Source organism: Corapipo altera, unplaced genomic scaffold (assembly GCF_003945725.1).
Source record: "Corapipo altera isolate COAL_440 unplaced genomic scaffold, ASM394572v1 56, whole genome shotgun sequence".
In the NCBI taxonomy this organism is placed as follows: domain Eukaryota; kingdom Metazoa; phylum Chordata; class Aves; order Passeriformes; family Pipridae; genus Corapipo; species Corapipo altera.
Genome location: NW_020884896.1, coordinates 5,577,576 through 5,601,531, shown reverse-complemented (window position 1 = coordinate 5,601,531; position 23,956 = coordinate 5,577,576). Strand labels below are relative to the sequence as shown.

Here is a 23,956-nt window from a genome sequence, read left to right as displayed (position 1 = left end):
ATGGGAGAGACCAGCCAGGCCGCCGGACCGGGGTTGCCTTCCTCCCCCTCTCCTTCTCCTCCCTCCCCGCGCTCCGCCTGCAGCCTCTCCCCGACGGTCGGGAAAGGGACCCCGCGGCCCGGCGGGGACATCACTGGGGTGAGCTGTCCCTGCGGGCCGGGGGGGGCTGCGCCATCCTTATTCCCCTCCTGCCTTACGGTGTCCCGTTCCCCCAGGACCCTGGCCTGACGCCCCCATGGCCGGACACCACCCTTCCTTTTTTCCCAGCTCGGGATTCCTGATGGGATTAGGGAGGATTTGCCGTGCGTGAGCCGGGAGCTGCTAGGTGTTACGGATCCGGCTACCGTGCGGGGGGTGTTGCGAGGAGAGCCGGGCTATGGGTGCTGGGGAGCGTGGCTGTTCCCGTGGGATACAGAATCACTCCGCATCCACCCCGTCCCAGTCCTGCCGCTGCGGGGATGGGAGACGCTCATTGCTCAGGGGGAGATAGCCGGGTGCAGCACCCAGGGATGCTCCTGCAACTGGAAGAGCTCTGAACGCTCCTGGGCACCCAGATCCTGGGGTGCACTGGGTCAGGGCACGGGCTCTGTTCCCCCGCGACCGTGGGCTCTCTGCAGTGAGGAGCCCCAGCAGCAGGGGCAGGAGACAGAGGTGTTGGTGGGGGCGAGGGTTTAGGAGGTGGGTGCATGTGGTGTTTGGGGAGGGGGGACTGAGACCTTCCCTGGGGACCTGCACCTTTCAGTGGTGCTGGGGCGCTCTCCCTCCCCTTCCTGCCCCTTCCTATCTGCTGCCCACTCCCAGCTGGGGACAGGGTTGCCCAGGTTACTCAGGCTGGGCCCCCACCAGGGTAAAAAAAGCCTCACACCACAGCCACAAGACCAACCATGGGGAAGCTGGATTGTCTGGGCTGGGTGCTGGGCACTAGCCAGAAGTGGTGCTCAGCTCAGGGCTCCGTCACGCTGGGGTCTTTGCTCTGGGCCAGGGTCATCCCTACTGGAAAAGGGACAGTGACCCAATACAGTTCATGACACATGATCTTGGCCCCTGGCTCTTCTGATCAATGCCATGCTCATCCTTCCTCTTCTCTCCCAGCATCTCACTTTCCCCCTGCTGTCGGTCACCCTTCTGGTGTCTTTTGGCTCCTCCATGCTCTATGGCTACAACCTTGCCGTGGTGAACTCACCAGCAGTGGTAAGGGACAGGCAGCCTCTCTGGGAGCAGGGGAAAGGGCTCTGTGTCCCTCCCTAGGAGGGTGGAGGGATTGCTACCCAGCATCCCCACATCAAAATGCTGACATTTTCCTTGGGCAGTCACCCATGGAAAGCAGCCCAGGGAGAGGAAGGGCATGGGAGGGACACGGGAGGATGTGTTCATGTACTCCAAACTGGTCCCCCTGGAAAGGCAGAGGCTGGAGAAAGCTGGCCACAACCTCCTTGCTCTAGCTCAAACTCTGTCTGGCATCTTTAAGCTGCTGTTAAGCCTCTCTGATGCTGACACAGGCTGAGCAACCCAACCAGCACATCATAGTCATCCTCTGTCATGTCTTGCCTAGCATCTCCTGCAATGCTGTTGAAGTCATGGCATTGTTCCTATAGAGCTTGTCTTCCCCTTTCTCCCAGTACATTTGGTGCCCACGTGTGTCTCTGCCCTGCAGCACATAAAGGCTTTCTACAATGCCACGTGGTCCCAGCGGTACGGACATGAGCTGACCCCTGGCCCCTTGACCCTCCTCTACTCCCTGACTGTCTCCATCTTTGCCCTGGGAGGGCTGGTGGGCTCCCTGCTGGTTGGGATGCTGGTGGAGCGATATGGCAGGTAAGGGTGTCATACGATGGGACAGGGTGATTGAGGGATGGGGTGGGACTGGAGGAGCTGCCCTTCTGCTTGTGCCTGCTAGGAATGGAGCTCTGAGCCGCAGTGCTCTCCTCGTCCTCCTGGCCGGCGGCTTCATGGGCTTCAGCCGGGAGCTGGGGTCCCCTGAAATGGTGATCATCGGTCGCTCCATCACAGGGCTCCACTCAGGTACAAGTGCACAAACCCTTCCTCACAACTCAGTCCCCTTACAGCCCCTTCACAGGGGGCTGGAGAAAATTTCGTACTCCCCCCAGGCTCTGTGGATGGGTCTCTGGTACGGACAGGGCACCTCCCTGGCCATGGGGTCCCTACTGTGGCTGACGCTGGGCATGGGGGGAGATGCACCGAGTCTCTAGCCAGGCACCTTTCTCCCCACTGCCTCTCCCATCTCAACTGTTCCTGTCCCTGTCAGGTATCTGTCTCAGCGTGGTGCCCCTCTACTTGGGAGAAATCGCCCCCAAGAACCTGCGGGGTTTCCTGGGCCTCATGCCCACTATCTTCATCTGCCTGGGGGTTTTTGCTGCACAGGTCCTGAGCCTCCCAGAGCTGCTGGGTGAGGTGAGCACAATATGCCAGCCCACATGTGCTGGACCCTGCTCTGCCCTTCCCATGACTTGTCCTATTTCAACTCCTCTCAGGACAGATTCTGGCCCCTTTTGCTGTCAGTGGTGGTTGTTCCTGCCTCCCTCCAACTCCTGCTGCTGCACTGCTTCCCCGAGAGCCCACGATACCTGCTGATAGAGAGAAACGATGTCTGTGGAGCAACCAAGGGTGAGGGGATATTCCGGGGGAGACTGGCTACAGGAGATGCTGGGCACTTCTCCAAGGTCTCCCAAGACCAAGATGCATCCTTGTGGCACCCTTCCACACCCAGACCTCACAGCCCACCACAATCCTTATGGTTCAGTCCTTCCGTCCCATGCAGTTGTGCCACAGCATTTCCGTAGTGCCCATCACTATGGAACTGAGGCTTTTCCTAAGTTCCTATGGATACTGAGCCCCATGGGTCAGGGAGGTCTCCTGGGGAGGCTGAACCAGAGCAGAGCCAAGCCCCTGCCCTGTGCCATACCAACGAGCATCTACCCTGAGATGGGGAGATGTGTGTCCGTGACCCCTACTCTCCCCACAGCACTGCACCGGTTCCTGGGGACCCCTGATGTACAGGATGTGATCGAGGAGATGAAGGAGGAGCAGCGGTCACTCTCCTCCATGGAGATGGTCTCTGTGTGGCAGCTGCTGCGGGACCGCTCTGTGCACTGGCAGACCCTCTCGGTGGTGGTGGTGAATGCCGGCATGCAGCTCTCAGGGATTGATGCCGTAAGCTCTGCAGGGTCCTTGCTCCAGGAGCTGGCTCTGCAGAGACTGAGCTGAGACCTGGCAACTCGTTTCATCAAGTGCCCTATGGCTCCAGCCCCCGCTCATGCTATGTCCTCTCCTCGGCAGATTTGGTTTTACACCAATGTCATCTTCGAGAACGTCGGGATCCCTGTGTCCCAGATCCCCTACACCACCGTGGGCACTGGTGCCATTGAAATCATTGCTGGGCTGATTGGGGTGAGTGACAGATGGACACAGCCCTTCCATACCTAAGCCCTGTTGCCAGCTCCCAGCACCATCAAACAGGGGGACTGAATGGATCCCCAAATGTCATCTGTGCCACAGCATAGATGTCCCTTTTCTGGTGAGACAGAGAGTTTGGCAGGGAAATGGGGATGGGAGATGGGATGAGACAGACTCAATTTGGGGGTCACGTCTGGAAGGGGTGGGAGAATTTTGGGGTAGCAGGGAGACTGGGGAGAGATGCCAGGTAAGGAGCAGGTTGGAGATGATGGAGAGGGCTAGAGGTTCCTTCTGGCTCCCACTTTTATTGTCACTCTGTTAGCGGAGCCACATGTCCCAGTCTGCCCCCCCAGCCAAGCACTGGTCTGGTCCCAGACTAGCAGCTCTGCCCCCCCCGCCAGCCCTCATTTAGCTGGAGAGTTAGCACTGGGCCGGGCAGATTTATGTCCCTTGTCCCATCTGCAAGTGTCACCCAGGGCCATCCCAAGCCACCTAGCACTAAATCCACGCCCTGACAATTAGAGAGATGGATGGCAGTGGCTTTTCCCAGAAAACCGGGAATGAGTGAGGGGGTCTCCCCTCTCCCCATAGCTCAACCCACTGCAGAGCGGGCCCCCTGCCTCTCTGAAGGGTGCCTCCTTCTCCCCTCCCCTGGCTGTGGGGCTGCCCTAGCCCCCTGGCAACCGCCCGGCATAGAGCCAGATTGCTCAGGAGCAGCCCCTCAAATGGCCCCCGATGGACACGCCAAGATTGGTTATAAAATTACAGGCATTTGTTCTGCTGTCAATACCCTGCCTGCTCCAGCCACTGCGCTGCCTGCCCGCACCCTGCCTCTGCCCACTGCCCCATAAACACCCCGTGCCCAGCCCAGCACCTCCGCCTGGCACTGGTGGGAATGCAGCCATAGGGTCACCCTAGTCAGCCCCACCCTGCAGCCTAGTGGGACTCTGTGGGACCCCTCTCCTGCCCCATGCGTGCTCACCCCTTGCACTTCACTTTACATGCCCCAGCCCCAGACCTGGAGCTCTGAGCTGGGGCTGCCCAGGAGCATCCTCCCACCTTCAGCCGGATCTGGGGTTCAGGGGTGCTCCTTGGAGCTCCCCACCACCCCTCTACTCTCCCCTGGCAGTGCTTCACCATTGAGAAGGTGGGCCGGCGGCCTCTCATCATCGTTGGCTTCTGTGCCATGGGCATCTGCTCGGCTGGCATCACTGTCTCCCTGCTGCTGCAGGTTGGTCTGGCCACTGCCTCCCCCAGGGCCACTGCCACTCCCTGGGCTGGGGCTGGGGCTATTAATGGGGGCTGGGTGATGCAAGGCTGGGTGTCACACTGGGGGAGGGAGCATGCATGGAAATGAGAGGTGCACTGGCTCTTCCAAGTAATACATTCCCTTCAAAGTTAAAGAGAAGGAAATTTTAGTGCGAAGGACAAAAAAGAAAACACAAATTCAAATGAGAAAAGTCCTGCTGTTTCTGGTAGCTTTTCTGCAGAAATTGTTGTTATCAGACAGGCAGCTGTGAAATGCTGGGGGAGGCGGAGAGGTTTGCAGGGTCCTCCTTCTGCTGTCTGCTCCCAGGGGATGTTCCCGTGACTCTGGGGATATCAACATCATGAGCTGCAGATCTCGGCCAAAGCTGAACCTCACTGGCTTTGCCCCAAACCACCCATTGCTTGCCTGCATCTCATTGATGTGTCCTGCATGGCCACTGTCTCCAAGGGCCACCACCGAGCCAAGCAGCTTCAGCCCAGTGTCCCCTCACAGGCTGCCCTGCCCTGGATGCACTATGTCAGCGTCGCCTGCGTGGTCGGCATCATCGCTGGCTTCTGCATGGGACCAGGTGGGGCTGGGACTGGGGGAACGGGGGGCGATGGAGTGGGAATGGGGGTCCCAGGGGACCACCAGGATTTGCAGGCAGGTGACGGAACCTGAGCCTTGGCCCCATCCCAGTGGCCAGGCCCTGGGTTACCGTGCTGCACCCCACAGGTGAAACCCCCCACAAACCCCTCCAACCCCATACATCCCCAGGACACACTCTACCTCCTCCTCCTTGTCCCTGCTCCAGGACCAAGCAGAATGAAAGCCCTGGCAGCCTTCCTCAGACCTCTCTGGAGGTGCCTCCCATCACAGTGCGGCTGATGAGCATCACCCTGACCCTAACCAAGTGCAGGCTCAAACAGCCAGGAGTGAAACCTGGACTGGTTTACCCGGTTGATGTATTAGCAGAGCTGCTAACAGATCTGTAATTCATCCTCAACCTAGACTTTATTCACTGTAATTACATCTTTAATTAGGATTTTAATGGCTCATTGTTCACAAACAATGATGAATAGGATTTTTAAAACAAACAAAAAAATATATATATCTGTGTTCTGGGTGAGCTGTGAGTAAGAGTCCATCAGGGGCTCCACTCCTGCCTTACTTCTTCACTCTTGTTTTTTGGTTTATCTTTTCCCTTGGAGCATCCTTTATAAAGAGGTCCCAGCCAGCCCTGCGCCAGGCAATGGGACTCCAGTCACGTCAAATACATATCAAATACAGTCCCTTGCCAGATTCCCATGTGTCCTGGGATGTCTTCTGGACCTTGGATTCTGCCCTCCAGCACAGGGACAGTCCTGGGACCCATGGCTGCTGGCTTAGTGACACATGGCAGGAGAGGCTGAGCCCTTCCAGGAGAAGTAGTCACAACCCATGTCCAGTTTTTAGTCCAGTAACAAGTTGACTTGGAAAATCATTTCCACACACATGGGAAAAGCAGTTGGAAAATAACATTTCTGTGTCCTGTGGGAAATTCTGATGCTCAGAAATGTAGTTGCTTCTTTCCTGCCTAAATCAGCCACAGTGGGATAGAAGCTAATTGATAGAAGGAAATTCTCTGAACTGTTTTGATTAAGGGAGGCTGGAAAGGGCATTATGGAGGGTACCAGGAAGATTTTTCTCCATACTCATGATATCTAGGAGATTTAATGCATCAGCATTTAGAAAAACTATTGGAAAATGAGGATCCAGGTGAAATATTCCACCCTTATTTTGACTCATCCTGAAACTTCCAGTCACGCAGCTTGTGAAACTGGCCTCAGCACCCAGCAATGTGCAAGTGTGGTATGTCAGGGGGATCATCACCTACCCACCGAGACATATCCCAAAGGGAGTCCAAAGGCAGGACACTGGTCCCCAACACTCCCCGTCTCCTCCAGCTGTCCCAGCACCAGCAGTTTGAACTGTGAGTCTTGCTGGGCTCCAGCCCTTTGGCCACAGGGCTGAGATGGACAGGACCTGTTGACCCCAGGGGAGCTCAAGGCAGCCTGTCCCCCATATCCTTGATCTGTCCCTTCTCTCTGCAGCTGGTGTCCCCTTCCTGATGACAGCCGAGCTCTTCACGCAGTCGCACCGCCCAGCTGCCTACATTGTGGGGGGGTCCCTCAACTGGCTCTGCAACTTCACCATTGGCTTCATCTTCCCCTTCTTGCAGGTACCAGTTCAGAGGGGCCGTGGAAGAAGGAGGGGATGGACACAGCCCTGCTGCTCTCCCACAGTGGGGTGCCAAGTCGGGCTTAGCCTGAGAGAGGCTAATGCTTCAGGCTCAGCTCAGTGCTGGCTGGAGCCAGCCTAGGAAGGGGTGATGAGAGGGGACACTGCCTTGTGCCATGCCCAGTTTGACGGTGCCTGACTCTCTGCCCCATCCTGCTCTTATTGTCCCCAGATGTCAGCTGGTGCCTTTTGCTACCTGGTTTTCTGTGGTATCTGCCTGCTGGTGGCCCTGTACGTCTACTTCATCATCCCTGAGACCAAGAACAAAACCTTCATGGAGATCAGTCACATCTTTGCCACCCGCCGCTCTGTCCTCTCCATCCCGGCCCATCTCAGAATGATGAGGCTCGATGGCTATGGGACTTTGGAGAACAGCTCCCTGGAGGGCTCAGGCTCCAGCCTGCCCTGATCTGGCTGGGCTGGAGGGGATTGGGATGGTGGAGGAGGCTCAGGGCTGGAGAATAAAGTGGGGGCCAATTTGCTCTGACCTGGTCAGCTCTGGGTATCCCAGGACATGTCACTGTGCTGCAGCCTGTAGCCAGGATGATGCATCAGGGTGGCACTGACCGCTGTGCATGACCCCCATGCTGGAAGAGATGCCCCCAGAGAGACGAGGGCACCTCTTGTGACTCTCATCACTCCTGGGTATGGAGCCTGGCCAAGAGCTGCCCAGATGAGCTGTTTAATAAAGACCATTGCCACCAGAGCCATCGTTTGGCAAGTTCAGCCTGGAATGGCAGCAAGCTGTAATGTGCTGGAATGGGTGGGTGCTTTCCCAGTGCCAAGGAAGAGCAGAATGGGTTGAGGGATTTCTCCTCCTCCCCAGGGAGGCTGGAAAGGTCAAAGGGAGGGTGATCAGGATGTCTCCTAGGCTCTTGCATCTTACCTGGGTTGGTCATGCAAAGCCAGAGGCTATTGCAGAAGGGACGAAGAGTGGCTCTGAGCTGAGGGAGACTGTCCAGCCACTGTGCCCCTCCACAGCCTGCTGGAAGCCTCTTGGTGCCTGGCCTTGTGTGCTGTTCCCAAAGAGTGCTCCCATGGAACCCCTGCATTCTTTGCCCTTGAAGACAAAAGGATCCAGGATACACCCACATTCCTTTTCTGCACCCCATTAATTGCTGTGACCCCAAGGTGCTCTCCAAGCACGACGTCTCCCACGTCTCTGCCCTGAATCCTGAGGCCTGTGTTGCAGAGGGAGGGGCTGCCCTGTGTCCCAGGACTGCTGTGAGCATGGCAGTTGTGTGACCGAGGACCCCCACAGCAGCTCTCACAAACACCATGGGGTTGGGAGCTCCCAGGCCAGCAGACCCTCCAGAAGCTATGGTTTGCAGGAGAACTACAATATTTTGTTCTGGTAAGAGGTAAACCCCAGGCAGTGGGGAGGGCTGTGTGGCCAAACCCTTCTTGTGCTAATGCAAACATAATTTATTTTGTTGCAAATAATTTAGCCCTCTTTTTCCCCAGTTTCCCACCCCGTGATTGGCCCACAGCTTGCATGTTTGGTGCTTGTGGTCACTTGGTGAGGAGCCCAACCTTCCTGCATCCCTTGGCAAAGCCTCAGGGCGCCTCTGGGGGTGGGTGGGTGCTGGACCCATTGGGACTGGGCCATACCGGGTCCCCAGTGCCTGGTCCCATCACCTCCATCCTAAGCAACTAGCTTGGGACTCTCCTGCATCTCGAGCCATTTAAAGGACATCAGTCAAAGCAGGGGTCATGGCTCCGCAGCATCAACCACTTCCCACTCTGCCTCCCTCCCGACTCCGCTGCTCTCGGCAGCAGAACAGAGCGGTAAATATGTGCAGCATTACATATGTATAATGGAGTGTAAATAACCCCAAAAAGTGCATTGTAAATAGACTCCAAGTTTATCCTTTATTAATGAGGCACTGAGTGCCCTGCTGTTTTAGAGCAGCGAGACTTTGATAATATCAAAACCTAAATTACACTTGTGTCTCTCATTCCCAGCAAACGACAGCATCATTTCAGGCCTCTTTGCCACTTGTATTTATTTATTCTTGTATTTATCTATCTCTCCCACCCAGCATGTGGGGCAGCTTGGAAGATGACCCCTGCCCTCCGTGTAGGAGGCAATGGCCCCCCTGAGACCAGCCCCCCCATTCTGGGGTCCTGGAACAACCAAGGATCTGGGGTGTTGCCTTATAGCCAAGGACTGCTCTGTTCTGGCTGGTGAGATGGGGCAGACCTGCGAAATGTGGGGTCAAGACCCATTTTTGCCAGAGCATCAGACACCAACAACAGTCCCCTCTTCCCAAGGACTGGAGGTCACTGGCCAAATTCTACGGTGCCTTTTGGTTGCATTTGCTCCAGGGGACCCTTTTGAGGATATTGTGCCAAAGGACATGTCCATCCTCTTTCCATCAGGACCTGGGGGTGAGGAAACCCTGTGCTCATGGAACACTAGCAACTCATAATCTATTTTGTTGAAGCTATTGGGGCAGAATCTCTGTTTTGGGGCTGTCAGTTCAAGCTGCCCCTCGCCACTGCTCTGATACTCCTGCAAAAAATGTATTTGGGTTACCCTCTCTTTGCCTTGCCCAGGGAGGCATTCCCAGCCTCTCTGCTGCAGGCATCTCATGAAGGATACAGCTGGACGAACTTTGAGCTGCTTCTCCACATCCAAAGCTGCTTCCCCATGTCCAAAGCCACTCTCTGGATTCAGGCCTCCAAAAGCACTGGTTCTACTTGATGAGGGTAAGGTTGTATTCTCTAGCAGTGTCCAAGCAGATCTTGAAAGACTGGAGAAGGTGCAAAGAAGAGCCTGAGAAATTAATTGGATGCCTGGAAATGCTCCTGATCCTCTTAAGGTTTGCAGAAATGAAGATGAAGGTGGCGTTCTCCATATGTGTAAGTGCCTTCTCCTGATGTGCCCAGTGCTAGAGGGTGGGTGAGTTTAAGCATTGAGGTATTCACATACCTCCAACATGGAGGGATGGGGCTCACCCCAGACAAACTGGAATGGAAAAGAAGGCCCTGGCTCAAACTCTCCAGATGCTTTGAAAGGGGCTTCTCAAGGAAATGGTTATGGCCCATCAGTGGATATCTCTAGATCCTTCATGTAAGCTCTCCTGGAGGGTGCCTGGCTCATGGTGAATGGTCACATCCCAGCTGGGAAGCTGATAAAGGCTTGCTGGACACATCTTGGTGTCCCTGTGCCATCACTGGGGCTTGATGGGGCAGCAAGTGGCCCTGGGCCATGGTCAGACAAGACAAGGAGAATTCATACCCTGCCAGTGCCCTCAGTCCCTATGGCTCCAGCAAGGATGGACTCCTGGAAGATGGATCCCGGGGACCCACCAAGCCCCTGAAGCTGAAATATTCTTGCACTGGTTTTCCCAGGTGTCCTAACAATGAACTGTCCCTGTCACCTCAACGGGGATGCCTTCGCTCCCCCCAAATCTCACCTGACTGCAGAGGCTCCATCACGGACCAGTTTTGACTGGGGTGAGGTTCCTGTGCGCTCTGCCTCCTGCCTTCTTCCATGTGGAGAAAGCAGAGCTGGGGCAGTGCCCCATTGCCCCACAGAGCTGTCTCCTGTCTCACTAAGATCATCCCTGCTTCCAGTGCAGCAACCATGGGAGAAGAATGCTAGAGATAGGGAGCATTGCCTGGGGTCATGTCAGTTTGCAAATAGACCCTATGTCTGCAGCCTTGGCCCTGGATGAATTTGAGGGGTTTTAGGGGCTGATTCTGGAACCTGGAGGTGGACAAGAGGCTTAGCATGACCCTGAAATGCAAACCTACGTATCCTTGAAGCCGATTGTGTCCTGGGCTGCATCACAAGAGACATGACCAAGAGATTGAGGGATTCTGTCCCTCTGGTACACCCTTGTGAGACCCCATCTGGAGTATTGCATCCAGCTCTGGTGCCCTCAGCACAGGAAGGACATGGACCTCCTGGAGCAAGTCCAGAGGAGGCCACGAATATGCTCAGAGAGCTGGAGCGCCTCTCCTGTGAAGACAGGCTGAGATAATTGAGGTTTAGCCTGGAGAAGATAAGGCTCTTGGGAGACCTTAAGCACCTTCCAGTAGATAAAGAGGTTGTAAGAGAGCTGGGGAGGGACTTGTTACAAGGGCATATAGTGACAAGAAAAGGGAGAGTGGCTTTAAACTGACAGAGGGTTTAGATTAGATATTAGAAAGAAATTATTTACTGTGATGGTAGGGAGGCACAGGAACAGGTTACCAGGAGAACCTGTCGATGCCCCACCCCTGGAAGTGTTCCAAGCCAAGTTGAATGGGACACTGAGTAATCTGGTGTAGTGGAAGGTGTCCCTGCCCATGGCAGAGGAGGTTGGAATAAGATGATCTTTAAGGTCCCTTCCAACCCAAACCATTCTGTGATTTACAAACACATCTGCAGACCTCAGCTACTCAGGGCCGTTCAAAGCAGGGTAAAGCTTGCAGAGGAGCCAGCATGGTGTGGGGGTCCATCACCAGGCCTCTCCAGTTTCTTCTCCGGAGTAGTGGGACTGACTGTGGGGCTGCAGTAGCAAGGACATGGCGTATCCGACACAGCTCATCACGGGGAGAAGCCCAGGCTGATGGGCAGCCAAGCTCCCGCCAAAGCTTAACATCAGTGCTCATGGAGGGTCTGAGACTGCAGGATGGGACCTCCCGCTGATCTCCCAGTGTCCATACTTGGTGACTCCACATCCCACCGGTCACAGCCTTGTGTGCAAACACACCTTCAGTAGAACATGAAGGGGGCAAAAGCCGGGGAAAACTACTTAAACTACTTTCCTTTGGATACAGGGTTTGTCCTGCCTGTCTGCCCTCCCCAGTGCCCAGGGGCAGGAATTAAAGAGGCCCTGGCTGCCCTTAGGGGTTGGCAAAGCTTCAGACAATGGCTTGAAGCTGCCCTCAGGCACCCTGGGATGTGAACATAGTAGGGGAGAGGAAAAGGTGACAAAGGAATAGGACATAGCGAATGTGGCTGCCCTGGACCCATGTACACTGCTCATGATAATAACTGCAAGGACACAAGTCATCTGGAGAGAAAAGGTTGCACTCCCAAAATTAGGAACCCCCCAGACAGTGAAACACCCTCCAGCTTTGGCATAACAGATGAGTCTTTCAGCACTGTCACAAGGAATCCTCTGCCTGGGAAGGGTGATTTCAGACAGGATGAGTCCTCTTGGCACCTTCTTTTGGTTTTGCTTTGCCCAGTGGTGGCAGAAATCCCCAGAGAAGGGAACGAGGACATAATAGTAGTGTACATATGTGCCTGCTCCAGGTGTCCCAGCCCATGGACGCGTTTGTGCTATGGTAAACCTGTTTCCCTCCTGGTTGAAAGTCATCCTCCAGTGGGACCTCACTGGGCTGAGACCACAACTCTTACCTCCTAAAGTGCAGAGCCAACTCCAGCCCAGCCTGCAGTTCACACAGGCTGTGGTCAACAGTCTCTTTGCAGGTAAAAATCTAAAATGAGTGATTTTTTTATTGTGTTCTGGATAAGAGGCACTCATCTGAAACTCAGCACCTCGGAGGGGTGGAGAACAGAGATTTGTTTCTTTTAAAAGCCTAAAATATTTCCTCAGCATCAACCCCACCCCCTCAACCTCTTAAAAAAAATGATGGACAATTTGAACAATTTGAGGGCACATTTGGGGTGGGAAAAAAGTGTTTGTTCTACCAAAAAAAAAAAAAAATAAACCTCTGTATGAGTGCCTGCAGTTCCGTGGCTGGGGCTCTGCAGGAGCAGGTCTCTGCAGAGGTTGTAGGGTGCCGGGGCTGGTCAGGGTGCGGGTGGCCAAGGCGAGGGTGCCCGGCAAAGGGTGCACACCAGCAGATGGCACTCCTAGAATTTATTGCTACAGCAAGCTGCCTTTCGGAGAGCAGTCATGTAGGAGATGTCCTATTATATGGGCAGTTGACTTTAATAGTCATTGTGTGCTTAAAGCACAGCAAAAACAACAGTGGGAAAAAAAAAAATCCCCACTCCACTTGGATGGCCCTTTTCCCCCCAGCCCTGCTAGTCTATTTGTACAGTAAATTAAAAATATGAATCACTTCTCTCTACTGCCTCCCCAAACACTCATCCTGTCAGGCTCTGTGTTGTCTTCATTTGTATTACCTTAATTTAATGTTAATTATGTTCTTCATTTACAAAGAACAAGCATTTACACTCCCTGTCTGGGGATTTTCCACACTCGCGGTCTCCACAGACGGGGAGGCGAAGGGGAGCGGTGGAGGCAGCGGTGCCGGGGAGGAGGCTGTTAGCACGGCCGTGGGAATGGGGGGAGCAGGGATCCCACCCCCCGAATGAACTGGCAACGATGAGCACTATTGCCTTTCGATTTATGAAACCGTATCACTGCCTGTGCTTAAATCCCCCCTAATAAATTCTTTCTAAAAGGTCCTCGGCCAATGGAGGGCGGTGATTTATGGTGGAGAGCTGGAGTGGACAGAGGTTTGGTGGCAGGGTTTGATGCTGGGGGGTTGGGGACCCATCCAAGGATGTCATAGGGCTGGGAGCCCAGCCACTGCTGGGTAGTCCTGAGAAAATCTCCCAAGCACCTTTTCCCTGACATCTGCAGGCTTGTCGGATGCTGTCGGTGATGGGATGACCTGTAATCACAGCATGGATGAGGACTGCAAGTCCCTGCTCCATGCTTCAGTTTCCCCGTCAGCACCTGGAGATAACTACCCCTCTCCCAGATCTACCCACCCTCAGTTCTTGCTGGAGAGCAAAACATTGGGCTGCACTAACAGAAATTACTTGGGGGGAGAGTGTGTGTGTGTACGTGTGTGTGTGTGTGTGTTCATGAGCACACACAAAAAGGACCCAGGTCTCTAGAAAAAAAGCCCTTCACCTCACCCCAAACCTGACTCTCCCATGCACAGAGCCTGTGACTGGAAGAAGGAAGGATAGAAAACAAAAATAAGAAATGCAATGAAAGAAAGCTCTGTGAGCTTTCCTGGACCATCTGATACGTGTCCTTCTTCACAACCTGCCCCTGCCCATGCCTGAGATGGGGGACGTGGGGCTGAAGGCTCTGTGCACAGCCACATTTTCAAACCTTGAGCCCCCCATCTGCACCCTACAATTGCCTGATCTTCTGGCACCATGTCCAGCCACAGGTTGGGAACATCAGTGGCTTCTCCCAGAGGTCCTGAGGATTGGCTTTTGAGCAGAGTAAGAAGTGTCATTGTCCCCATTTGGTCCCAGAGCTCCTGGAGTCATATTTTGCTGTGCAAGTTGGGGTTGTACCAGTACATTGTGGGAGCTGAGGGGGCAGTGGGTAGATCCAGCTGAGACACCCACCCCTAAACTCTCCCAAACACCCTGTAAAGCGAATTAAAAAAGCAAACAAACTAAAAAAAGGCAGCCCAACAAATCTGCCTGTTCTGTAGGACCACAGGAACTCCAGAAAAGCACAGAAAACAGACTCCCACTGCCATGAAAACCCAAGGTGCCACACACCCTCTGCTGACCAACACTCCTCCCCTCACCATCACCTGTTTCCATGGCAACAGCCACACATTCTGGGGTGAGAACCTGAGCCCTCTTGCCACTGAACTGGCCTCAGGGCCTGGGGCAGGTCTCCTTGCTAGTTGCTTATGGGGAAGGTCGCAGGTTTAACCCTCCAGACTTCTCCTGCCTCCAGTCCAGCTTGCAGCTGCAGAGCGCTGTCCCAAAGCCCTGTTTGTAGGGTGTGCAGCCCCACATCCCACCCCACACCCCACTCCCACCCTTGGCCAGTCATGGAGCAACCCCGCTGCAGGGTCACCTTCTCTCACCCATCCTGCTGCCACGCAGGGCTGAGGCCACTCACTTCATGACAGAAGTGGCTCAACTACACCCCATGGGACAAACACTCCTCCGCTCCAGGGGGGTGACAATTTCCTCCATCCTCCATCGGCCATGCTTGCGGCCTCCCCATGTGCTCCCGTGCGCTCTCCCTTATTAACAATGACCTTTCCACCATGCTCACCACTGATTCCCCAGTCCCAAATATCTTTTAAATGGGTTTCAGGAGCTGATGCGCGCTCTGTTAAAAGGCCACCGCGTTGCACCCGCACAGCCCCACGTCCTCCCGCGCCACACCCCCCCCTCCCCACGCAGTGCCACCCGCGCACACGCCCACACTAACATTTTAATTAATGACAACCCCCTTCCCCCCCCCCCCTCCCCTCATAAGCACTTTAATGTGTGTTCGCAGCCCGGCTGATCCCCACAGCCATGGAAATATTAGGTTGACGGATGTGGTCTGTCGCCAGTGCTCCCTCAACGGGTCTGCCTGTCAGCTCGCCGATGATGACATTAACACGGGAAGAAAGTGATGACAAATGCCCGTTATCAGGGAACGAGGCCTGTGACAAATCGCACGGCGCCTCGCGAGCAGCCCCATTACGCTGTAATAAAAAAAGATGGATGGCTCAGCGCACCGGGGCCCCACGCTAATGCGATTTCGCCTGGTCTCTCCGGGTTCTAATTAAGGCAGAAAACGGAGAATGAACAGGAGTCCCTGGTGCCCGGCCCCCACCTAATCCCCCCCACAAACACCCTGTGGTGACGGGCGCTCACCCTCAGGGACGATGCCCCCCAGCTGCCCCAGACCCTTGGGAGGGGTGTTTGGTGGGGACACAGATGGACAAGCAGTGCAGATGTCTGTGGGGTGTGCGGGGGAGGTGGGGAGGCTGGGAGGGACACCCCAGCTTGTGCCTGCCCGTCTTGCCTCTGCCAGGTGGGCTCAAGGTTCCTCCATCCAGGGCGAAGGGAGGAGGGGGGACACAGCCACCATCAAATGCGTCACTCTGAGACAAATGTCACCTCCACCATCTGCTGCAGTGTGCAAAGTGGTGGGGGGGAGCACTGCGTGGCAGAGAGGGGCCGGGACAGAGTCACCCTGGGAAGAGGCTCAGCTGCTGTGGAAGGGGGACACCAATACTGACCACTGGGTCTGGTGAGGACAGAGAGTGGGTGGCCATTAGGGGGACTGATCAGTGCATGAGGGGTCCGTGGGATGCTCGTGGGAAGCAGCGACACACTTTGGGACAGGAACAGGAGAAAGCATCTGGGGCGGGGGGGGGGGGGGTGGGTGGCAAAGGGGAGTACACGGTGCCAGCCCCCCTCCAGGAGTTATGGCTGCCTGTACCCACCGATGGCTGTGCCCTTGGTGGCAAGGACATGGCCAGAGCTGCCAGCAAGGGCAGGGGGAAAGGAACTGTGAGCCCCCTGCCACAGGGGGTGTCCAGACTGTGCATGCAGACACTTCACCCGACTGACCCTGCACCTCCCCACTACCACTCACCCAGTGCACCCAGGTGTCCCCACACCCACACAGCTGCCTGCACATCCCTTGGCCTCTCCCAGTACTCTGGGAAGGAGGTAAGTCCAGTCTCCCTCTCCACCTCTGCCCACCCACATCCCAGCCCCCCTTGGGTGTTTTCACTGGAGTGCAGGAGGAGACGTGCAAGAAACTACTTGGTTCCCATCCTCTCCCCAGAGACCTGAGGAGCACTCACAGATGTGGTCAAACTTGCAGGATGTCTCAGGGGGCTGTGGATACACCCAACCACTTCAGTCCAGCTGCTGAGAGAGGAGCAGTGGCACTGCCACCAGGGACCCTCTGCATGGACAAATGTGTCCCTGCTGTCACCTTGCAGATGTGCCAAGAGGCCACACCAGTGGGTTTTTTCCATCTTCTCTATATGCAGGAAAAGCCTGGGCAGCCCCCAGCCCTTGCCAGGCGTGACAGGGGTGCTGCCAGGGGTAAGCAGCCCCACACACTGCACCCCACAGGACAGCACAGAGCAGTCCTCTCCTGCTGCGGGTTCCAGCTGGAGCCAAGCAGTCTGTAGGCTCAAGATCTTCATTTATTTGGCTTTGTGGCATACATCTCAATAATTTCAGTAAGATATGGGGAGTGAGTGGCACAGGGAGCTGCCAGGGGATGTCACTGTCCTTGGGTGATGAAGGAGGCTCGGATATGAGCTGCTCCCTGTCTGGGCACCACAGTCTGCTGCTCTGAACATGCTTTTGAAAGTACTTTTTCTTTTCAGTGGAGAGCTGGTTTCTTCAGGAGGGATCCATAAATGATTCCTGTCATGTCCTGGGGGATTTATTGGTCATCTCAGGGAGTTTTTTTAAAGCTCCCGCTTATTTACAGCTCTCCATGCTCCTTCCACCTGCCCAGGCCTTCAAAAGGGGTTTGACAAGCTTGAAATATTTCTGGAGCAAAACTGATCCCAAATGGCAATCATTTTCAGTGGGAGCATCCCAGCTCTGTAGTAAAAGCTGCTAATCTGAAGTCAGACTCACCTATCTGTTAATCATCAGTTTTTGTATCTCAGATATAATTTTAGACCTGTTCAAAGTGAGAGCTGAGCAAAGTCTTCCAACAGCTTCTTCTGGATGAAGCTCAGCCTCTGGTGCTGTCTAGCAGCATAGATTTAACCTGCTCTCCTGAAGCGAGCAGCCAAAATAAGTGCAGAGGCCACAGACATTATTTCAAACAGATCACCTTTGCTGAGAGCCAGCTGGGAATGCATTGAGTTCCAGGTTCAACCAGAGGACTTGTCTTCCCAGCTGGACTAAGCTTTGGATGCTGCACCCAGACCTGTCAGTGGCCAATGCTCCAGGGTGACGCTTGAGCGCTGGCAACAAGCTGCTGCTGCCCGAACCCAGCTTAGCCCTAAGAAGGATCCTAAAAAAGAGAAGAAATCAATGCCATAATGTTGCCAAATGACCTGCAATGGGGTCATGTGAAAGACTTGACAAACTTGTTGAGAAGGGGTTGCTGGGGTGGATTGCTCACCACAGCCTTGCAAAGTTAACACTCCTTGGCTGAGAAACAGGAGCAGAAATGTGTGTAGCCAGTTGGAAAGCACAAGTGTCAGTCTGGACTTCAGCACACCCCTCAGTCTACAAACAGCAACAGGAGCCTGGTAGGACTGTGACAGACCCATTGCATCTGTGGGATGGCCAGGCAGTGTCAGGAGAGGTTCTCAGAGTCTGGCCAGGGGTTGGCAGTCTGCACACCTGAGCCCTTGGCAATACTATACACCAAATATGCATAGTATCCCTGGGAAAGTCCTCGTGCCTCACTCAGATATGGTTTGCTACCTTCTCCCCCTTCCCTATCCAAGAGCAAAGGCAGACTGTCAGCAAAGCTCTGTCGCACAGCAGCATCAACCTGAAATCAAGGCAAGACCACTGGCATTTAACTCCAGTCACAACAATACATAGATTTGCCAAAAACCCGGCCCCAGCCCTGTCTCAGAGACAATCTTAAGAGAGAAGTTTGTGCAAAGATCTGTGGAGATGTAGTTTTCAGCCCAAGGTCTTCCTCTCAGCTTCAGAATCCTGCTCTGCTGCTGGGATCACTCTGTAGAGAGTGGTCCTCCTGGAAAATAAAGCTAAATCAGGAGACTGGGCAATCAAGGAGTTCCTGCAGTGCAGCCAAGGGATGGGAGCCCTCCAAGCCATGGGGCCATGGTCATCTTTGTTCCCAGTTTCCCCCTAACAGCTGGGCACAGCTGGACTCCTGCTGGGACAAGGAAATCCCAGTCCAGGGCACACCAATGATATTAGCCATGGTAGTGCCACCCTTGGGGGACATATGGGTCCTGTCCAAGCACAAGGCAGTGAGGGAATCTCACTGTGCAAACTCTCCCAAGAGCTTCAGGAATTAGCAACCTTGTTCTTCTTGTGCTCTTGCCATTTTTAAAAATGCTCTCTCTTACTGCTGGAGAGAGGGGAGCTCAGTGTGTGTCCAGGAGTGGGGGTAGATGTTTTTTATAGCACCCCCTGAGGGCTCTCCTCCCACTCAGACCACCTAGGCTGGCAGATAAGGCTGGTGTCATCCCAGGATGGGGGGCAGATGCTCGATGGGTACATGAGTATCCAGGTTTACAGCTGTGCTGAGGGTCCCACTTCAGCAGTTGCTGCAGGCAGGGACTGGAGTGGCAGCTGATATAACTGTCCCTAAAGCTCAGCTCCCATAGTCTGGCTGCATGCTGGGCTGGTTATCCAGTCCAGCTGGGAAAACAAACAGAGCTTATTGCTGAAACACATGGAGAGTGTGCTGTGATGGGGCTGAGTGACACAGGGCCCATGTGCACTGGGGGTCTGGGACCTGGGGGTAAACGGGGAGGCAGGAGGAGTGTAATCCCCACAGATTTCTGCACCCCAAGGCTCATGGATCAAGCAGGAGGTGAGAGCAACAGATGAAGGGGGGATGTTTCAGGCCACTGACTGTGGCATCGCACTCTGCTCTATCTGTGTCAGGTCCTCCTGATTTCTCATGCCAGCGAGTCCTAGGCAGGGGCTGGGCTCAGATACCTGGTTCTGATACTGGCTCTGCTGTCGATGATGAGGATGCTCATGAAGCCATCAGTCCATGAGTGACTCAGTTACCCCACAACAAGGAGCCACCTCTCCAGGTTTGATACTGCTGACTCAGGACACCCTGTGGTTAAAGGAGGAGAGAAGGGTCAGAAAGAGATCTCATCAGGGTACAGGGTAGAAGGGGGGAGGCTAGGAGAGCTACATCTGCTCCATCCCTGCTGTCCTTTGCTCTGGGTAGCTGTGCCTTTGAAACTGGGATCCCCAGCAGCCCCTGTCCTGCACTTCCCCTCCCTGACCCATACCAGCCACTTCACTTTTGCTGTAGCTTCACTGACCTGCCACTAGTTATAATGCCTGAGCCCACGCAAGAGGTCAGTCAGTAGCTGGCCCAGACATAAATCAGTTCCCTATGCCAAGGAGGCTGGGGGACGGCAGTGACAGATGCCCACCACGTGCTGCAGGACCCCCCACCTTGGCTCTGGGATGCTTCCCAGTAATGTAGGCCTTATCAACCTTCGTCACATCCAGTCAGGCTCCCCAGGGACTCTGCTGTGCCTCCGATAGGTCCTCAGCGTGATGAGAAGCATCGTGCCGTCCGTCGTGGGGAGGGCACAAGGGACTGTGCCACTGGTCACAGGTGGGGTCCAGACACATGGCTCCTCAGACAGAAACAAGGGGGTTGAACCCCTAAAAGCCCAGAGAGGAGACAGAGTGCCAACTCAGGAGGTGCCCTCAACAGGGCTGGGTGCCCACAGGAGTGACACGTCTGAGGGGTGACACCGCGGGGCTGAGAGGACAGTCCACTCTGAGAGGGTAGCGGCTGCGGGCACCTCCCGCTGCCCTGCTGGGGGAGGATCTGGGTGAAGTGGGGTCTCTCTACCGCCATGGGGCTGGTTGAGCTGCCCAGCCCAACCTCCTGCTGCCTGCCCGTGCTGCCATCCCCGGTCCTCCAGCTCCCTCTGCTGCCGGCGAAGTTGGCGGCTGCCCGAACCGGCCAGGAGCAGCTCCTCAGCCGCCCTGGGTCCCCAGCAAGGTCTTCACTCAAGGACGACAGTGCATCCCCCACCACACATCTCCACGATCCGATGCCCAGGAGAAGGGGTGCGGGCAGGGGGGACTCCCGGCACACTGTGGTGGCCGTGAGGCACCCAGCCCCAAGCAGCCCCTGGTGCAGGTGGGCAGCCTTGCCAGAACCAGTGGGTGGCTGCAGACCCTTGAGACCACAAGGAGGGACAGACCGTGGTGAGAGCTCAGCCTCAGTACTAGACACCGGGGATTCCACGCAGAGGCTGCAGATCCAAAGTGTAGGCGTTTGCAAACCGCTGCTTTCAGCTCAGGTGATTTTTTTTCTCTGGGTAGACACATGAGTCCATGCACGCAAGCTGCAAGTGTCAGGAGCTACAGAGCAGCCAGTCTATTTCTTTTTAAAACTTGACATAAGCAGGTAAATTATCCCCAAGTAACGCATTTACCACGAGAGGAGAAATGTCGGCACTGCTGCTGCCACCGAAGCAGGAGCTCCTGCCTCCCATTCCCCACGGTGACGGGGAGCCTGAGTTATGGCCCTGTTGGAGAGACAGCGGGTTTGTAAATGCCTCTGTTTGTGCTGTTTTCCAGCCCAACCAGAGCCCATTGATCACTGGGACAGGAGTGAAGCCAGTGAAGAGAAGCAGGAGTTGGAATGGTGGAGGCACGCAGCCAGAGCTGTGCCAGGAGCTGGGAACATGCAGGGATGCTCGGACCTGGTCCTCTGTGTCTTTTGCCTCTGTGAGATCCCTGGTCTGAGCACATAGCCTGCATCTTTCACCCCTCAAATAAGCTCCTTCGCTTGGCCAGCAACAGCAACAGTATTTAAGTCAGGACCCCATGGCACTATGAAGGAAGGTCCCTGTGCCAGGGTGGTGCAAACAGGGAGCCTTATGGCACATATATTCACTGTGAAACAAGGCTGGTTTGGGGGTGAGGACTGAGCCTTTATTTGGCTGTGTCTCACAGCCACTAAACACTACCAAGCTTCCTTGGTAACAGGGATGCTGTTTGCACCCAGTGAAAACCAGACCCTGCCCAAAGAACAGCCTCAGGAAATGCAAGAAGGAGGGAAACTGAGGCACAGAGTGACAGTGTGGCATGTGGACATGTCCTGGGTTTAAGCCAGGGCCTCATTATGGGATCCTTTTACGTCAACCACTCACTGTAGCACAGCTAGTGTTGAGAGACTTACCTGAGCAACTTCAAACTGCTCAGAGTGAACTTCCTGCTGAGGCAGGTGAAGGAAGGGCTGCCTGCCCAGTGTCTGACATGAACCTGAGCAGCCTGGGGGCTCACACTGCAGCAGCTCTGCAGCACCATCCCAGCTGCTCACACATGCAGTGAGTGAGCATGGAGGAGTCATCACAGCACCACGGGACAGGGCAGACATGGGGATTATGTTGGAGACAGCCCCCCCGCATAAGATGTTCCCTGGGAGGGAGTGACACGGCACAGTCACTCCAGGCACATAAGAGCTGGTGTGATTTAGGCCCATAGTTGCTGCCCCCATGGCAAAACCAACCACTGGGTCCTAGAGCTCTGCAGAGTTGGGCTGTTTCACACATAGGTTAGGGATGGCCAAGTGGCTGTGCCAAATCAGGAACTCTGCTCATGAGATTCTACCAGGCAGGTTGTTTCCTATAGCACAGGCAGGAAAACTGAGGCAGAGATGGTTGCTGGGACTCAGGGAGCAGGGGAGGGTGGCAGTAGGCCAGTCCTGGCTGTACAATCACTGCTAAGCTACAGGGAAAGTCCCTTGTCTCCCAGTTATGAAGCCCCTGTGCAGATCACTCCCACGGGACTGCAGCCAGCATCCCTTCACCAGCTGGGGGACAATCTCAAGAGAGCACTGGTTCTTGGCTTTGCTCCTGCAGCCTGTGTCTGCAGGACACACAAGACACTGCTGTGGCATCCACCACAGGACATGGTACAGCATCCTTCCATGTATCAATGTCACATTCCCATCAGGGCAGCTCTACCATCACCCAGCTGGATCTTACTCAAGCCAGAGGAAACAGTGCTGGAAACAGGGACTGATACAGAGCATGACACTGGGACCTGGTGCATCCCCTGCTGCATTCCTTGCTCCTGCTGCACCCTGGATGCCCAGACAGGGCTCTCTCTCTGCATCCACTGGCCCTGAGGAGGCCCTGCAGGCTGCTCTGCCCCCAACCAGGCCCCCGCATTTGCACCCCAGCAGCCCTTCCCTCACGCTCCACACTGCGTCGACGTCACCCCGATCATCAATAGCGCTTGGTTAATTAATTTGATGGGAACAGCAGGGACCACACTTTGCATTTAGTGAACTTCCGAGAACTTCCAACCTCATCTTCATAATTGGCCTCATAAATTCGAGGAAAGAGAGAAATCAGCAAAGCCAGAGGAGCGCGGGAGGCAGGAGAGGCCCTGCACGCGGGAGGGCGGGCGAGTGCGTGAGAAGTGACTCTATTTGGTGTCCTTATTTAATTTTATTGCACAGATCCATCTTCGCCCGCCCCCTCCCTGCCTAGCCCTCTCTCTCCCGCTCTCCCTGCTGGGTTCACCTAATCATGATAAATTCATATTCATTTCCCTGCCTGCTCCGGCGGGGGGAGCAGCAGTTCCCCTACAATCGCCTGGCCGTGCTGCCATTAGCAAATATTTACTCATGAATACAAAGTGCCAGTGTTAGAGGTCAAACTACCCCCTCTGCACCCCTTTTCCCCCAGCCCGCTCCCACCCCTGCACCAGGACAAGCATGATGGCTAAGTATGGGTGTCCTTCCCACAGGGTAGGGAGCAGTGTGGGAAGAGCTGCCTAATGCTCAGAGCTATTTCTTGGTCCAGGTTTTTTCTTCCTTTTACCCTGGGAGGCAGAGAGATGTTTGGTGAAAGGACAGGAATTGCCTGAGCCCCTGATCTGGGCTCACCTTGGGGGTGCAGGGATGCCAGGGTGGGAGCAAGGGGCTCTGCAGGAGAAGCTGAGTGCCTGTCCCAGCTCCCTGACTTTCCATTCAGTTTCTAAGTGCTGCTGCATTTTGGTTTATTTTTAATTTTCAGGATGATCAGACTCACAGCCAGGGAGATGAGGAAGGGGGTGTGTTGGGGAGGGGGATTAGCTGAAGCCCCTACCTGGGAAGCAGAAAGAGGCTGACACCTCATTAGAGATGCCTAAAACCGTGTTTGCTCACCCTGCCTGCACCCATCCTGGGAACTCAGCACCCACCTCCTCCCAGGCACCCCAGGAGTCCCATCCGTTGTATCTTCTTCCCAAGTGTGGCATGTGTTGGTTTAGAAGAGGCAGGAGGTGTGCTGGGAGTGGCCATCCTGCCCCGCTGCAAGGGCAGGGATTAGGGGCATAAGGAGGAGCATGTGTAGGGCAGCTCTGCCCCCTCTGCCCAGGGCAGGGCTGGCTCACAGTGGGCAGCACAGTTCAGCCTCTCATGTTTCTTCCCTAGGCCTGCACCAGGATGAGGGAGAAGCAGGAGCCTTCAGCATCCAGAAATGTCACCCACAGTTGCTCTGGAAAAGCTCCTGGTTGTGCTCCTTCACCTCCTACCCCTTTCATTCCCCACCGCTACACTCAGTCCCTATCCATCCTGGCCCAACTGGCTGCAGCTAGCCACAGGAGGGCCCTCTGCACCCTCCTAAGCTCCAGGGCAGAGATTTGTGGGGTGGGAAGGGACAGACAGA

General features: G+C 55.1%; 1 protein-coding gene across 1 annotated transcript; it reads left to right on the top strand.

Annotated features, from left to right (window-relative positions):
- On the top strand, positions 1-7,587 carry LOC113949575 (solute carrier family 2, facilitated glucose transporter member 5-like). The gene is made up of 12 exons (XM_027648345.1): positions 1-138; positions 1,093-1,191; positions 1,655-1,815; positions 1,898-2,022; positions 2,267-2,412; positions 2,493-2,625; positions 2,984-3,171; positions 3,298-3,408; positions 4,544-4,645; positions 5,177-5,252; positions 6,757-6,884; positions 7,116-7,587. Exons 1-12 carry the CDS (start codon positions 1-3, stop codon positions 7,350-7,352), a joined length of 1,644 nt encoding a protein of 547 aa, XP_027504146.1. The 3' UTR covers positions 7,353-7,587.
- The last annotated feature ends 16,369 nt before the right edge of the window (positions 7,588-23,956 follow it).